Source organism: Pieris rapae, chromosome 5, assembly GCF_905147795.1.
Source record: "Pieris rapae chromosome 5, ilPieRapa1.1, whole genome shotgun sequence".
NCBI classification, from domain to species: Eukaryota; Metazoa; Arthropoda; class Insecta; order Lepidoptera; family Pieridae; genus Pieris; species Pieris rapae.
In genome coordinates, this window is record NC_059513.1 from 1,122,096 (window position 1) to 1,140,250 (window position 18,155).

The following is an 18,155-nucleotide window of genomic DNA, read 5'->3' on the forward strand; positions in this document are numbered from 1 at the left end:
CCGCCTGCGCTGCGGCCGCCCCCAGCTTTCTACCTTGTCCAAATTAAAGGAGAAAATTATAATTAGTTATTTAACTACGTTAATGATTTTAAATTTTCTTTTTATCATTTTTTAAGTAATATTACTACTACGTAGGATAAGAATTTGTAAATACTTTTGACAATCAATCGTAATATAAGGTATTAAAAATTGTATGAAAGAAGACAAGTAAATTATAGGATAGTATATAATATATAGAACAATTTAAACTTCTATTTATCGACGTTGACATCATTTTTTTTTAATTTTTCGAATGTTGTATTTATTAATATTACAGAACAATTCTCAAACTCACAGTTACACGACTAGCTGTATTGTTAATAAAAAATATTTTCCAGAATACTCTAAAAACGAGTGTATACAGTGAGTATGCCAAAACTGTCAAACACCTGTCAAATGTTAATTGCGTTATAACCTCATTAAAAATGTATTAATCTGAACTATTGGATGATAAAATCATAAGGACATATTAAAAAAAGGCCCGTTATATTTGTCTAAATAAAGAAAACACGTTTCACAAACGTTAAGGGGAATTAAATGTTCAAGCTTTGTAGAAATTGTGTGAAGTGATCATTCGGGATCACGCTATCGTTTTCTTTAGGGCGTTGTAAATGAGAGACTCAACCTGGCCTTATCTTAATGACAACACTTTCCGCTGCAATGGCATTTCATATAGACAGCGTTTCTGCTAAAACTTTCGCAGAAGTCTGTGGATATAACTGGAATATCCTAAACTTGGGCTCTAGAAGTCATGTGGTAACAGGTCACCAGCTTTCCATCGCGGACAGAAAATATACAAAGAAAAGACTAAACTATAGTAAGAAACTAAATAAAGGTAAATTATGAGTGGTTGTGGGTGTGTGAATGAATCGTGTGTGAAAGAATTTAATTAAAAGTATACCTTAAATACACTGACTAGAGACAATAGTTTCAGATAATAATAAAAAAATAAATAATAATAATAAAATTTTTTATTGTTTCTCAAATTTTTAACATCATTAAATGAGTATGAGACAACCCCCGTAAGTAGTCAAGAGACACTTGTGTTGGGGTTGGCTCGCTACTTCCCTTAACTAAACAAACTTTCACTAAATCTAAATTAACTTAATCTATGAATGTGTGAATGTGTGTGTATGTGTGCATGTGTGTGCTGTATGTGAGCGAGTGTGCACGCTGTCAAGTTCATAATACGGCCCGTCTCAAACTAGCGAATTCGCACCAAAATGTGCTCAGTTTCCTCGTATGTTAGAGTTCTCAGCCACCCTGCTACAACCTTTTTACAATCATACAAAACTCTATGATGAAGTCGGAGTTTAGAGTTCAATTGGTTGTAAATATATGCAGACTGACTCACGTACTGACGGCTGGCAAAATTTGAATGGACCATTACGGTGCGGGCCACATTACCACTCCGTCTTCTATCCTGGCTAGCAGAATTAAAAGGAACACATTTATGCAGATATAAGGTGACATTTAAAAGATATAATTGCCTTACCGATAACAATCCACTTGATCTGTACAAGTTAACTGTGGGATATCGATATGGTTTAAAATACATCACTTTTATTAGAAACCGCTGCGCTCTTTCCAGCTCAAGAAGTTTAGTTTTTGTGGCACCACCCCATACTGGTATGCAATACGTAATTACTGATTGAGCTAATGCAACGTAAACATTACTCAGTATCACAGGAGACATCACATGGCGTAGCGTCTTGAAAATCCATATCAATTTCCTGACTCGAGATATAATAGTAGAAATGTGTGAGTGCCATGATAGACATTCATCAATAATGATGCCCAAGTATCTTGTAGAGGTAACTTTCTGAATAATTTGACAGTTGCACTTCTGTGTATAGTGGTCCGCACACTCATGTATCCCAAGCCCAAAAGTAGCACCCGGTTTAGATCTCCGACTTGGAGAAAAACAAATGAAGTTGGTTTTTGGAATATTTAGGGTCAGCAAATTAGCCTTTAGCCAGTCAAATATAACGGCAAGACCTCGTTCAGCATTCTGGCGTACGGATTCCCAAGTTTCTCCATGGAAGACAATAGCTGTATCGTCCGCATAGGAGAATATTTTCCCTCCGCTGCCCAGCAGGTTACATAGTTCGTTAATGTACACCAGGAACAGCGTTGGGCCAAGCACACTCCCCTGCGGCACACCAAATAAAACATTTTCTTCTTCACTGTAAAGGTTTCCTATTTTAACTTGTTGAGTCCGATCTCGAAGATAGCTGTCAAAAAGACACAGAGCTGTGCCTCTTATACCCATCGCCTCAAGTCTCTGCACAAGGATGGGGATCGAAACGGTGTCAAAAGCTTTCTTTAAATCCAGGAATACTGTCAAGCATTTATATCCTTCGTCTACCCTACCTACAATCTCAGTTGTCAGTGCTGTAATAGCGTCCTGTGTCGAGCGTCCTTGTCTAAATCCATATTGCGAGTCAGAAAGTATATTATATTTGTTCAAGTAGCTAATAAGTCTTTTATTTAATAGTTTTTCTATAATTTTAGAAATAGCAGGTAAGACAGATATGGGTCTGTAAGTGTTGACATCACCCGTGTCCCCCCCCTTGTGCACGGGCGTAATGATGGAACGCTTCAATGCTTTCGGAAATATTCCCGATTCGAAACATAAATTGGCCAGTTGACATATAAGAGGAACTACGACGTCCCTAGACAATTTAAGGAAGCCTATAGGTATATCGTCCCATCCGGATGCACTTCCCGAATCAAGAGCCATGAGTATGCAGTCCACTTCCACTGGATCAGTCTCCAACAATACAAAAGAGGAGTTCTGTGAGCCAGAATTAGAAATCATAACTGAACTAGGACGAAACCCAGTCGAAGTCATTATGTCTTCTGCTAGTGTTTTACCAATTGTGACAAAAAAATTATTGACACGGTTTAAGGAATCTGGAGGATGTGGTGTGATTTGAAGAAGACGTACATTAGATGATTTCGGTTTTTTAAAATGAGTTATACAATTGATATTTTGCCAGAGCTTTTTCGGATTTTTTATAGAACATGCAATTAGTTTTTTATGATAATCTCTTTTTAATTTCTTAATCAGGTTAGAGCAAAACGTACGAAAGCGCTTATAGGTTACTCTTATTATAATATTAAATGGATCCTTTCTGGCTTGCAACTGCATTCTATTTCTAAGCCTGATACATCTCAGGGCCCCTGTAGATATCCAGGGTTTTAAAGTACGCTTGGAGCTGGTAACTGATTTGGTTGTAGTGTTAAGAAGGAGAGCTGTTTTTATCACATCTATTATCCTGTCAGCAAGAGTATTTGGGTCAACGTATGTGTTGAAGAAAGATATATCTGCACTCTCTAAGTATTGATATGCTTTTTCAAAGTTAGTAATAGTAATAGTTTTTTTATTGGATGTAGCTTGGTATGTGTGGGATATGGTCAATAGTACCGTTAAGTGATCAGTTATGGATGTATTCAGAATTGCGACTAATGCAGAGTTTTTAGTTTTATCCAACTTTAAGAGCATATGATCAAGGCAGCTGTCCTCCCTGGTAGGCAGGCAGTGTCCCGGAAGAAAACCGTGAACAGCCGACATATTTAAATAAGATAACCTATTTGCCCGCAAATTAAATTGTATGTAAAATTTCAGTCTGAATAAAGGCTTATATCTTATATCTTTAAACGAGCAATTCTTGTATATATATATATATATATATATATATATATATATATATATATATATATATATATATATATATATATATATATATAATTGGAATCTCGGAATCGGCTTCAACGATTTTCATGAAATTTAGTATACAGAGGGTTTCGGGGGCGATAAATCGATCAGCTAGGAATAAATGATAGAAAATAACAAAAAGGTGGTGTTTGAGTAGTCTCAATTTAAACTGAAAAATGACTCTTCCTGACATCTATCGGCGAATAATAGTACTATATTTTTAAAATTGTTTTAACGAGACAACAACACTAAAGCTATTCCATTCTATATTGTTCATATTTCATCATTTTATTAGTATGTAATTCGTACTTAAATATAATTTCCAAAAAACACAATTAACAAAAATACAAATACCGAGCAAAGCTCGGCCATCCACGTACTTATAATTATACGTTTAATGGCCATGGATACCAAATTTTCTGTTTCTTGTCAACGCTTTTGCAATTTCGATGTTCAGATTTATTGTTTAATATTGAAATGTTTCTTTGATCTCATTATTTCTCGTAGAACTCATGTCTGAAACGTCCTTACTTGGTCCTTTTTCACGTTTTTTACTTATAAAATATTGTCGAGGAACTTAAGAATTATTACCACAATCTTCTATGATTACAATGTTAATCATTGCAGGAATAAAAATATACAATATTTTTTAAGCTTTAATTTGTAATTTAGGTCGTTTCAGGTTTCTGCAATGAGTGTAGACGGTCCGCTCAGTTAGCACTATATGGGTCATTGATTTACTTATTTCGTGACATGTAATGTCAACAGTAATTATTTACTTCTTCACACATATTATAACACATTCTTGAAATCGAAATGGATTTTAAAGGATTCCTATTATTTTTGCTTACTTTCGCTGACAAGAGTTAGGGGGGAATAAATTGCATTAAATTTGCTTATGTAATACTTTATCGGCCACTAGAAGCCAAGCACCGAGTTGTGATTTTGAAAAAATAAAATTCGGAACTTCACAAATCACAAACAAATTATAAATTTATGAACAAGTCTTTATTGATCTATCACTCTAGCAAACGCTTTAAAAACTAAACCCATCACCCCGGATATACAACGATCACTTTTTATGCTTAAGCTATCGCGGAATATGATAATATCCGTTCCCATTTGCACACACTCGCACACATATACTCACTTTCACACCACACACACACAGCCGAATTAGGTAATAGTTGAACGTATTTAAAAAAATTTTAGTGACCTGAATGAATGGCGGATCCATTTATTCAAGTACTAAACAATTGAAAGATTAGTTGCGCAAGCAAAGCCACGTGCCAAAAACTACTAAATCACTGCACGTAATATTGACCTTACCTCCGACCTAGATTGGGTCTTTGTACTGAGATGAATCGTTTGACACCTCATACATCAAGCACCCTCTATGTTGCTGGCAAACAAACAAGTACAGTCAGCAACACAAGTGGATAATAATTAAAGTCCACCCCTAGCTTTTCTAAAATGACGTAAAAATTGGCTGAATTATCAGCCACAAAAATTAACTAATGTAAAAATACCGACGTAATGGTAGCTCATTTCGGAAAAGGCCAGGTGCCACCTGGAGTTCGAGACTGGCACGAGGGTATCGAGAAATGAGCTATCTGAATTTTGCTTAAGCAGATCTCGCAGGCATAAAAAGTCTGCCATAAGATTGTCAAATATGTCACTAATATAGACACAAGAGGTAACGCCGGCCAGCGGCCTCTGACTCGCCTATAGAAATCATGAAGATATTTCCGGAGTAGTTGTCAGCCGGACCCGGCGAAATACACCCAACCTTTCTGTCTAGTTTCTCGACCACAGCCTCATCGTGTGCCTGATAGGCTACTCTAGGGGTCTTATAAATAATTCATAAGTAAGTGCTCTGTCGGCTTCAAAAATGAATAGTCAAAGCGGTGGTCATTACATTTTTTATAGAACAGGGGGCAAACGCACAGAAGGCTCTCCTGATGTTAGGTGATACCGCCCATGGACACAATGCCAGACGGTTCGCAAATGCATTGCCGGCCTTTTAAAAACTGGTACGCTCTTTTCTCTCCGTCAAATTGGTTCTGAAATACTATAGTGGGTTTCAAATAGCGGTGGTGCGTGCAAAAACGGTCTTATAAAACGCTCAGTTGTGGTACGATGGACATCGAGGTGATACGTATTCTGCCTCCACGTCTACTAATTAAATTTAGCTATAGGTAGCGAATAACTCCTCTGTTAGACTTAACAGTTACTTTTTTGCACTTTTATTGGCGACTGTACCATCGTGAAGTAGGCCGTCATTTCCTCGGAGAAATAAACTTAAACATTCTAGCTTGAAGACTTTACTAATTTATTATTAGCTTTAGTACATATTATGTTATTTAAACACGAATCTAGTTATTTTCATCAGACGGTCTATCATGTTTTCAAAGGCACTTTTGAAAGTCAATGAGAAGTTTAAACTATTTAAAAACATAGGCTGTAGCTTAAAAGGTTTATAAACATTGATTTGATAATAATATGTAAAGAACATGTACCTAGAATTAAGGAAACTACTGTCCTCAAATAAAATACTGAAAAGTACACATGTCAGAAGTGCAATTTCTTTTTAAATTAATTATTACTAAAGTAAAAGCCCGAATAGATGATCATGTACCAGTATATGATCACTCCATCTATTTACATACCTTTATTCACACTATTTATATACTGTATATATGTGCTAATGATATTTTAAATAAATAAAAAATATGCGTTTACTGCACATGATGTTATGCGACAGACTTGCCATCTTAAGTTCTAATAAGTAACTACTAAACGAATACATCAACCAATTGCGTGTATTATTTCTCGATCTCCCTTACTCTCTCAATCTTTCTCATTATAGCTTTCTCTCACCTCTCGCTTCATGGCGATCATCGCTCTATCTCACTCTCTCTCTCGATTTTTCTCGCTTGCTCGCTTCGCTCCATGACTATTTTCTTCATTTTACGTTCGGCCTTTTCACCTCAACCGTTCCCAATCATCTCCCTTTTCTTCCATCAAAACGCTGCACGACTTCGTGACATTTCCGTATAAAAATTACCCTCATGCTCCTAAAGAAGTTTCACTTCAAAAATATGATTTTGCCTTAAAAACTATTTATTTAATAGCCGTATACGAAGTAATCGTGTATAATTTTATATAGATTATACATTTGATGCCTTTTACAAGCAAGTTCTATTCAAGAAAGATAAGGTAATAAGATGAAAAGATTTACATTAGCTAAATGAAAGGAAACGTCTTGTTTGTTCACGTTCAATCTTTCAAATGTAGGCTTTCTATTATTGTAATGGACTGTGATCCACAGATTAAAGTAATAAAAAATACATCACAAGTGACGGGTAAGATGCTATAAAGATAATTAGCGCTAAGTCTGAGAGATCGAGAAGGGTTTTTGTTAAGTTGCCTATATTTTTAAAAGTAATGTTATCGATACAATTTTAATACTAATTATAAGTTTTAAAGAAACTCAAAGTACTCGACTCCGCCAATTAGATTTAAAGATTTTTATAAATGAAAATATAATTCATGCGGATTTAAAAGGCGATTGAAAACTTGGTCAGCCGTTTCAGGAATTGCATTGAGAGCAAATTAATACGAACATAGTCGGAATGTCTGACCTTTGATTGGCTATTTTTAGCTTTGTGTTCTCTTTTTGTTTTATATTTAAAGGTTGGTTATATTTGTAATAACCATTACGCGATATGTTTATCATTTAGAAGCTTTCTTTATTAGATTTATTTATGTTTATCTCCAGTGTTTTGTGGTTGACTAGCGGACCTGACGTTATTCTGTGCATCTTAAATATAAATTATTAAATAATAAAAAAAACAACGAAAGACTTCTAATTTAAATAATCTGAACTATTCTCGAATCCACTACACATACTATATATACACTCATCAAAATCGGTCTATTTAATTGCATTACGGCTTTGTCGGGAAAGATTTGATCGTCATGGTCTTGATGTGGCAGCCAACTAGCATAATCCGCCGTTTAATTTACAGCCTAGCCGTTTAACTAACGGTCTGAAAGATGTTCAGACAGTTGATCAATAATACGAACCTCAGATTTCTATAGGCCTTTATGCATATCTTATCAACATGGTGCGCAAAACCAAGATTCGTATTAAAATACACTCCCAGATCTTTGACCTCTGAGACTTTAGCCAAAGCCCACTAATGGTATAATTGTACCGAGTGATCAACCGTCCCCTTGAGAAAGATATGACTTTGCATTTCTCCAAATTAAACTCTAATTTCTCCTGCTCCAATTAACCACTTGATCAATGCCTTCCTGCAGCCGAATACAGTCATTTATACTCTCAGCAATGACTTTGCAATCTTGACAACTTATCTTAGTCTATCAAGCGTCACACAGCACTGATGTAATCTTCAGTAGTTGCTGTTAAAGGACGTCTCTCACGCGGATTATCATTGAGATTGCTACGTCCACGCTTAAACTTATTAAACCAATCGTAAATGGCACGAGATAGGACTTTATTATGAGTTCATTAAGGTTCATTAATATTGCCAATGGTAGCATATCATAGCGTTGTTGTTGAGTAAGCCTACAACGAAAGTCATAATAAATCATTGACCGAAAATTTTCTCGCGTTAGGTTCATTTTCACGCGTAACAAGAGTTTTAGATTTGCCGCCAATTCACAAAAACAAATGACAAATGAATGAAATATACTACATTAGGTTACCAAAGAGTTCTAAAGTTGAAATTAAAAAAAAAGGTTTCATTAGCAATGTTTCTAACTGTCCAGTTCTAAATATTTTCAGTCTTACCCACGTATGCCAATAGTATATCAACTAGTCACTATACCAACATTGCCCTTTTAAGTGTAGTAGACTTGTTATATTAAATAATTATATTAATGAAAAAAAAATATCCATTTAATATAATAACTAAATTCCTCGTCACATCGAAATACAGATATAAATTATAACAGATCATTAAATTCGGAACATTACAGAAACGTGACATACATCATTTGCCACCAAATTAATCACAGTAATAACTTAAACCATCCAAATGACTCCATTAATGTTATATACATTGAAATTTCGTTAAAAAATCAGATATTCATACAAATAAGTGAATAGATATTTTATTATCATTTTGTGGCACGTGTCAATGTATCATGGTCGCGCTCTATTGTTTATGTTAAGGAAACATTTTGTTGTGAATATTTTATCCTCCCTTATATATAATATCGGAGAAAAATGCCGCTCCATCGATATGAACATCTTCTCAATATCAACATCTTCATTAACGGGCTGGCATGGGTGACACAAAAGACACGAATAATTTTCTTACAATATTTAATTAAGATTAATTCATTTTACACAAATAACACTACTAGCTGTAATTATATCGAGCAGCGGGTTCAGAGAACCGATATTACCCCAATAATCTACTTAACCCAAATTACAAAGACCTATGTAGTAGGTACCTATGTATTCTACGTTACCTGTATGCACTTTTCAAAAATCAAGATGTCGGCTCGACCCCTCTCGGTACTTTCTCTGCCACCAATGGTCCTAACAAGAAGTATTTAAATTATTCAATAATAAAAACCAAATTAAATTATGATTCTTAAAGCTAATAGGAGAAATCTTAATAGCCAAAGCAACAATAAAAATCTACGTTCGCTTGACTTGATCAGAACACATCCTGAATCCGGGTATTCCCTGACATATATAATCGTTTCATCTACAAAAATCATCAATATATAAACGTTACAACATCATAATATTAAGGTTTTCCGGTTTTACAAAGTAAAGTTTGAACAAAGAAGACTTTGTGTCTGATACAAATCGGCGAACATACTCCTAATACAAGAAAAGAACAGCAAACTTAGCAATATTTTAATATATATCTTGTACTGCATTAAACAATTGATCAGTGTCAGTGAACGATGCGAAATGACTCCGGCAGATGTACAGAAGATGTATCACTATTTGCACAGAGTGTTTCAAACTTAACACTTTTCTCCGCCGTATGACTGTGCTGATAGGCTGTCTGCTAGGTGTAGATTTAAATCTTTATTTTTGCTGGTGTACTTGTATCCAATGCCCAAACCTAACCAGATAGAGAATCAAATTTAGAATTTTCTGAAAAATGTTTTACAAAACGCCTAATCTTAATAATTTTGTATCGCGCAGCCCGGACATATAATGACCACTATTCAAGCCTTGACTTGTTAAGTCTTCGTGGAAGGTGGTTAAAAAGTGTATTAAGAATATCCTTAGCGCAAAATCACCTGCATCATGAGCACACCCCACATACACACCATCACGTACATACCCACACTTTTACACCATGACACAACACAGCCAAATTAGGCTTAGTTAAATAAATTTAATCACAATTAGTTAAATGTATTTGATACTTTTTCTTTGTTCTCTTTTGTAAATCTTTGAACCTTTTCGTAGTAAAATGTATGATGTATTCCATCTTTGGCTTTATTTTCAGTGTATCTGTTTGTAATTACATATAATTTATGTTAGCTGTAGGATTACGAAATAAATAAATAAATAACTAGTATCTTATAAACTAATATACACTTCACACATTTAATTATCTCTATCCCTCTACTGTAAGGCTAATCAAAACGAAACAGAAATATTATTATCATTATATTTAGTAAATATTTTGTTGTTGGTTTTTATACTTGAAATATTTTCAAACGACCTGTATAGCGAACCAGATGACGTCACAGGCGCGTGCACATCGTGACGTCAATCCACTGACCCGGATAATATGGTTAATGTTAATTCTTAAATAGATCGTCTAAATACGACCACTTTGCAGACTCTTGAATCATCAAAACGAAACAGTCGGGCATTAAATATTTGGGGCATGTTTTATTAATAATAATAGGTCAAATTAGGAGACTTGTTTAAATACTCCATTTAAACTGAGCTTTATAAGCTTGTGTTGAAAAGTCAGCTTTCTTATAAAGAAAGCTGACTTTTCAACACAATGAAAAAATAAGACGTAAATTTTAACGTAACTAGAGAAATGTGTGCAAAAGGAATCTAATCTTACATAACAAAGAAAAAGTTTACGAATCACATAAACAATGTTACAAACAAAAACAGACGCATTGTCGAAATTTTAACTCAATGGAGGAATTTTCCAATAGAAAATAAAACGGCTCACATTAAAGAACTCCTTTGTTGCCAGGGAACAATGGGCTCATTTTGAATGGACAGGGTAAAAGTATCTTTTCGGTTCAACGGAAATTAATTATTAAATTGAATATATTGTGACGAAACCAACTAACTTATACAATCCTAGTAATTTGGCTTATGAACACACAGTACACAGAGTTGAATATGCTCCTGACACCTAACAAGTGTCAACATTACACTCACTCACTCACTAACATGCGTCTTTTTTTCACGTGTGTTGTCAATAGTTAAAGATTTTTTTTTTAATTTGGATAATACTATTAACTTTGAATTAGAAGGGTTCCCAAATACATTATGTAGTAAACACAATATATAATATTTTTTATAATAATCGTGTTAAAACGACATAATTTTTACTATGAAAATACGTCACAGAAGATAAAATGAAAAATAATAATAACGAAGTGCAAACAATGAAGAAAGATTGATGATAAGTAAAAATAAATAGCAATGTTTTGTGTATTCACTCTAAGCGTGTTGTTGGGCTGGCCATGCGTCATACTCGTGAACGGGTGCTACTTGTGGTGACTGGTCGTACTTGAATTCGTGTATGCGGTGATATTAGTTATTTCGACTATGTATTTGCGTGTTGCTCCCACGAGAATGTAATTGCGTGATCCTATTTCACCGTGCCTACTACCATCAGACCAAGACCTTCGATCGATCTCCTATCTACATCTCAACCCTACGAAGAATAGAATGTAATTACTTCCTTCTTTACCCTCATAACTGACAATAAATATAAACCAAATAAAGTAAATAAAACCGTACAAATAATATTAAAATATACATGTCTATGTTTAAAATGTATCAAATATCTGTTTAATTATTTTTAAGTTAAAATCTTAATATAGGATATTGGCACAGTTGAACTGTCATTTTCATACAAAGGTAGGTATACACCGATCCAACCTATCATGGATATCTTGTATCGACAACTTTTTTTTTTATAGAACAGGCTATTACAATCCGTCGATTGGTTGTTGGCACACTTTTATCAAATTTGGATTAAGATGTCTATCTCGGATCGTCAAAAATGGATTGATTGGTTATTGGGTTTGGGTGAATGTGAAGTTCAAAGCGTGAACGTCACGTGGTTGAGGTGAGTAACCTCACCCAGACACTCTTGAAATTTTATGATAACATGCATGTGTGAGTGGTCGCGACTACGGGTAATACATAAATAAATAAATACAGCTGGACCACACGATGTGGAAGATATAAGCATATGACGTACTGGAAATCTACATCTCAAAAAACGTGTGCGCGATACTTTCAATACTAAGGGCCTGTTTCACAATGTATGGATAAAGTGCCAAATAGCTATGCAACACATAAATTATTCGAAAGATAAAAGTTTCGAATAAGATACTTCGCATTTCATGACGTATAGCGCTATCTGACAGTCGTGAAACGCAAAAATACTGTTTATCCTACCAATAAGTAACAAATAGCTTATTTGGAACTTATCCGGACATTGTGAAACAGGCCCTAAATTTTAAAAAAGGTGTAAGAGTTTAGTGTATTACGTTTCTATATTTCATTATATGCTCTTTCCATAATGTCAAAGATGCACGCCGTCCGCTCGTGAATAACAATGCACATTCAAGGTCAAATATATCTGCTTAATGTAAAACACATATGTTGCTCAAATCGCACAATAACATCGTTTTGTTTGGTAACGCGTCTAGCGATATGGTAAATATTAATTTATTCAGACGTATGTTGTCAATCTGGTCTCAGTAGTTGCATTGAACGTTTAACGCGTCGGACGCGTTCCGCCATTTCAATAAAATCCGAAGTTCAGTGTCTCGTACCATCGTAATGAATTCCCGGAAACGCAAAATATCGCCGGCTACACCCCGGCCGGCGAATCATGATTTGCCGGATGATGTTGCGCTCTGCCTGTGCATGAGTGAGTTCCTGGATTTTGCTGACTTTCGGAATTTGGTCCGGTCTGTTTGGCGTAACAATGACGAAAGTGAGATTGTTCGATCGAAATTGTGGCAACTGTCCACTCATATTGCTGAAATACCTTTCATCAACGGAAAAAAATTGAGCATTGAATTCAACTACGACCCGTGGAGAAACAATCAAGAATGTATCCTCATCAATGTTGAATCTCTGTTACCGATTTTTGGTGGGGTGATGCCCGCAGCGTCGGACAAGTTTGCCAGCGTAGCGAAGATAGTAGACTTTGTCAAACTGCATGTTCATCTAAACATGTGTTTGGGCTGTCAACACCGTTCCTGCTCATGTCGCCCGAAGATTTATACCCATGAGCAGGCTAAAGCGTTCGCAAAGCCCTCAGTTACTGAATGCAAGTTTGGACACTTTCATCACTATTGCTCTAAACACGTTATTCATTGGGTAAAGTTTTTTTTAACCCCTTTGCTGAAGGCCAAAGAAGAAAATAATTCTCCTAATGAGGACGAAATCCAAAGTTACTTGTCTTTTATGGGTAAGGCAATTACTCTTTGAGAGACCCACGAAAAGTCAAGGTCAAGGCACAGTGCCCCAATATACTTGTAAGTCAATATGTCGTCATCGTTATTTTTTTACGTGTCAACGAACTTCGGACATGCTCTCTAATAGTTTATTGCGAGCAGCGCGACTAGCCTTGACCGTTAGACATTTATGAAATATAATGGTTCAGCAAATATGTTTATTTTTATTTCCTCCCTGTGACCCTGAATCATTATAGAATAATGGAGATTATATAGAACCAGTTAGAAAGATATCGGAAGATAAATATGAGTCTTCCAATGTTACTCTGAGCTTAACTGAATTCCTTTTATATAGCAGATATTTCAGGAAAATTAAAACAAAATTTAAGTCACAATACTAGGAGAAAAGTTGCCACTGATTACCGATAACAGTGTGATGTGTCACGGTTTGTTCAGTGCGAGAATAGTTATTTATTCATTCACACTTCGTTTCAATAAACACAAATAACACAATACATCAACATTACAAGGGATGCAACGGGCGGCCTTATCGTTAATAAGCGATCTCTTCCAGGCAACTCTAGAAATAAAATTAAATAAAAATGATGACTGCAAGAAGTGCATAAGCAGAAGTTATATAAACAATATTTATATATAGAACCTTAATCTAGAGGAAAACAAAAATTAAAGGATTGTGTGGTTGTTTGAAACCACGGTAAAAGTAAAACTTTTTTTCACATTATAGACATTTAATTAAAAATGTTTAGAATAATATTCCATTAAGGGTATACATTTTAAAAGTAGATTAAGTCTCCAACTAATATTTTTATTGGACTCTGTGTCTTAGAGAGACATACATAGTACTTAACAATTATTTAGATGATATACACATATTAAAATAGCGTGGAGCACTGGCACAAATGAATAATAGTCTATACCCTACATGGTCAGATGCTGCGAACTCTGTGCGCCGCCATATTGGCCTTGGCTGCTATGACGAGCGCCTTTCACTTAATACCTACTCCGCGGCCGACCGTCGAAAAAGAATACTTGCAGATTCATAGAAGATAAGCATTATAGCCCAGTGAACTTCTAATTAATTTGCGATATTTGTTTTAAATTTTGTATTGTTTTAGGATTTGCTTTTTTCAAGGAGTACCGAGAGTTTTTTACGCCGGCTTTTTCTCCCGGCCTCTGTCTTCCTTGCCGATGAGTAGGGATGCCTACAGATCCAAATTTAATGACGTGGAATAAGTGATACTTGTATTTTAAGTTCCATAATAAATATTTTATTTTATATAAGTCAGGTTATTGATAACGATGCTTTATCAAAGTATCACTCGTTGCATTCAGCCTAATCTTACTGTAGAAACATATTATTGTAAACAGACAGGTTATCAAATGCGACTTTTGGCCTAATCACCAGATATTGCCTATGCTTCCCAAAGTCTCGACGATTTATGTGGTCAAAAAGACTATTCTAATACACTAGAACCGAGTTATTTATACGGATCAAATTTTGAGAACTTGTGGCTCGGTGCATCTTTCGATCGTGTCGCACGCGTCAATAAATTGATAGATTTATAGGTTGAAACCTATCAATCTAAGTAATGAATTACTAAAATAGTCAATTTGATAACCTTGATTGATTACGTTAAATAAAATAAAATACGTTTATTTTGGAAAATAAGATCATCTAGGTATCACTTATTCCACGTCAATCAATTCGAACTTGTAAGCATCCCCACTCATCGACAAAGAAGACAGAGGGTGTAGGCCGAGAGAAAAAGCCGGCGTAAAATACTCTCGGTACTCTTTTAAAAAAGCAAATCATCAAACAATATTTAAAACAAATATATCAAATTAATTAGAGGAGCCAGAGTTACGTTTGACTTACTATGTTCTATGAACATCGAAACTGCTCCCTTTTTCCGCAAGTGTGAATTTCCTCATAATTATAATGAATACAAGAGAATATAACGAGGCGAAAAGGCGCCGCCGCCTTCATAGAAAGACGGCTGCCCTATGTTATATAATTAATAGCGAGAATAATATGTCCTTTTTGTTTCCTTTTTTCTTGTTTCAACGTACAAACTGAAATCGAACCACTCGATGTGCGTCAGTACCAAACAACAGACACCAGTACCATTTCAGCGTCTAATATGCCGTCTAGACAAAAACTTTTTCTATGAACTTTCAGTCTTTCCTCCAAGCAACCTTTAGCGTTCGCTACATAGAGAAATACAGACTTATCATGTACCTACTTGCTACAAAACCGTCTAAAAGATTTTACTGCTGCCGTAGATCGTGCGAGACAAATGTCTCATGCCAATGCGACAAAGATCTCCGCAGAGATCTCAGACGTTTGTGGAACGTGCTGGCCAGTAGATGGTTACCATAATCATCGTGGCTTCAGAAAGTCACGGTTCAGTTGAATATGTTCACTATGTTATCCTTCATAGCACATGACCCTGCGGAACTACTGGGACACGTTGCACTGGCCTCAGTGGTTGGTCAGGCCATGGTTTAACGTTCACAGCAAAAAAATACGAATCCTCAAGGCTCTTTGGGCTCGCTTCATCCATCAACGAGATTGAAGCATCATCCTTCGGCAATCTGCTATTGATGCAATGACTATTGACAGGAAAAACGCTTGTAATAGTGAACATGCTACCGACCATGTTCGTTAGACGGTATAGAGACGGTGGTTATGCAGTACGATATGTTTGGAGCTTCAACATCTTTGCATTATACAGGAAGCCTCTGACTATAAAAAATGTAATCCCAGCCATACTTCGAGATGTTTCTCTTTGAATTTATAGACTGTACGCTCTTAAGCCATTGAGTGTAGTTCTTTACATCCACAGACAATTTAAAAGAATCTTACTTAGTTCTTCATTTAACAGTTTAATTGAAAACGTTTCTTTTGTATTCTGTGATGCGAATACAGATTACATTGCTGATTAAATTTCTTTAAGAATTTGAATCCATTCTAAGTTTAAAGACTAATAATGGATTGCCAAATATTTGCGCACTTAATTTATTTTCTACTGATTTGCACAGCCGTTTACGCAGTGATTTATGTCTGATATTTATAGCGGTTCGTTTACTTTTAAAAAAGATAACTTTAGAAACTGTGTTAAAAGATTGTTTTTCTCTATAAACGATTGTTATTATGCATTACTTCCTATTGACTTGTATTAACACCATTAAAACAGACAGAAGTTGTGTTATGTTTTAAATATATTATTATTGAAACCAAATAAAATAAATAATTTATTTGAGAGCCTCCAGTGCTGTCATTAGGTTGATTAGAAAATTGTTTTATTTAAGAACTAAGTTACTTACTAGCAATAAGTTATACTGATAGGAAAATGTGATAAGTTAAATGCCTACATAAATGTGTCACTCTCTTGTTTTTATATCCGAGGTGATTTTTACCTTATCATTTGCGCATCTCCTGTTCCCTATCTCCGAAAGTTGCAGAGATATGGGCTCAACTCAATCCAGAATCTCTGCTATTCAGAGACTGGGTGAGCAAAACAAAAACCTGGAGTAGTTCCTTCAAAGAATCCGCGTTACAGATACTCTGGGGTCACTCTCGCATTCTACGTGTTACGTTCAAAAACTATCAGCCCCAATAAAAATAATTGTATAAGTCAATTCTCTAGTAATTTTTAATTTGAAATTCCAGAAGAAATCCTGAAATCACGTCAAGCACTTTGGATGTCAGCCGATGGTCACATGATGCTGTACGCCACATTCAATGATACACTGGTTCATGAGCAGAAGTACCCCTGGTATGGAACCGCTTTGGACACGGATGACCCTTCAAAGGCAGGTTTTATTTACTTGTTGCTTATGTAAAGTCCTTGCACATTTACGACTTTTATATATAATTTTATAATCAAATTAATGACTCAACGATTGACATTGATAACCTTTCATTGCCAACTAATTAAATTCTGTTGTTTCTTATTTGTTTTACGCTAAAATTATTTATTATGTTTACCTTCTTGTTATATAAAAAAAACTACCACGCCCACAATATTATATATATATAATACATTGTACCATAACATATACCTTAAAGGCCGACGACCCACTCATTCAAATGGTTTCCCATGGGGTGCAGTATCGGCCCTTTATGTCTCGTAAGTCCTATCTTATAAAATAGACCATGGCCTGAATTTTCTGGAAAGTCTAATTCTTCAGACATTTTGACTGATTGATTGACTGGATTTGGACTTTAACAGTTGATAGCTTCTAATGTTACAGACCTACCCGGAGATCAGATCAGTGCGATACCCGAAGCCGGGAACGACTAACCCAACTGTGAAACTGACAGTTGCGGACATAGCAGACCCGAAACATATCAGAACAAGGCATTTGACACCACCCAAAGTTATCATGGAAGAAGGGTAAGTCACACCCGACGAGGTATAATAATATCCCGTTTAGTTACGGCAAAATTATTTTTATGAAATGAAATAAATTGCAATCGTTTATTTGCTAAGATCGTACAATAAGATAGATTGATTATACAAATCCTCACAATCCGCCATATACAAATAGGCATGCAAATGTCATATTAATTTTTATAATGTCATATATTACAAACATTAATATAATGTCATAGTCATAGGTAAGTTTATTGGAATTTGTTTTTATTAGAATTTGAAATAACTGTATAACATAATTTCAAGTCACGTTTATT

General features: G+C 35.2%; 1 protein-coding gene across 2 annotated transcripts in view; it reads left to right on the top strand.

Moving 5' to 3' along the window:
* Positions 1 to 18,155, top strand: part of LOC110996809 (dipeptidyl aminopeptidase-like protein 6) — a 115,800-nt gene that overhangs the window by 85,181 nt on the left and 12,464 nt on the right. For both annotated transcript variants that reach the window (XM_022264659.2, XM_045628301.1), the window contains exons 7-8: positions 17,133 to 17,275; positions 17,717 to 17,859. In XM_022264659.2, coding sequence (XP_022120351.1) covers positions 17,133 to 17,275; positions 17,717 to 17,859 — 286 coding nt within the window. The remainder of the gene's footprint in view (positions 1 to 17,132; positions 17,276 to 17,716; positions 17,860 to 18,155) is intronic.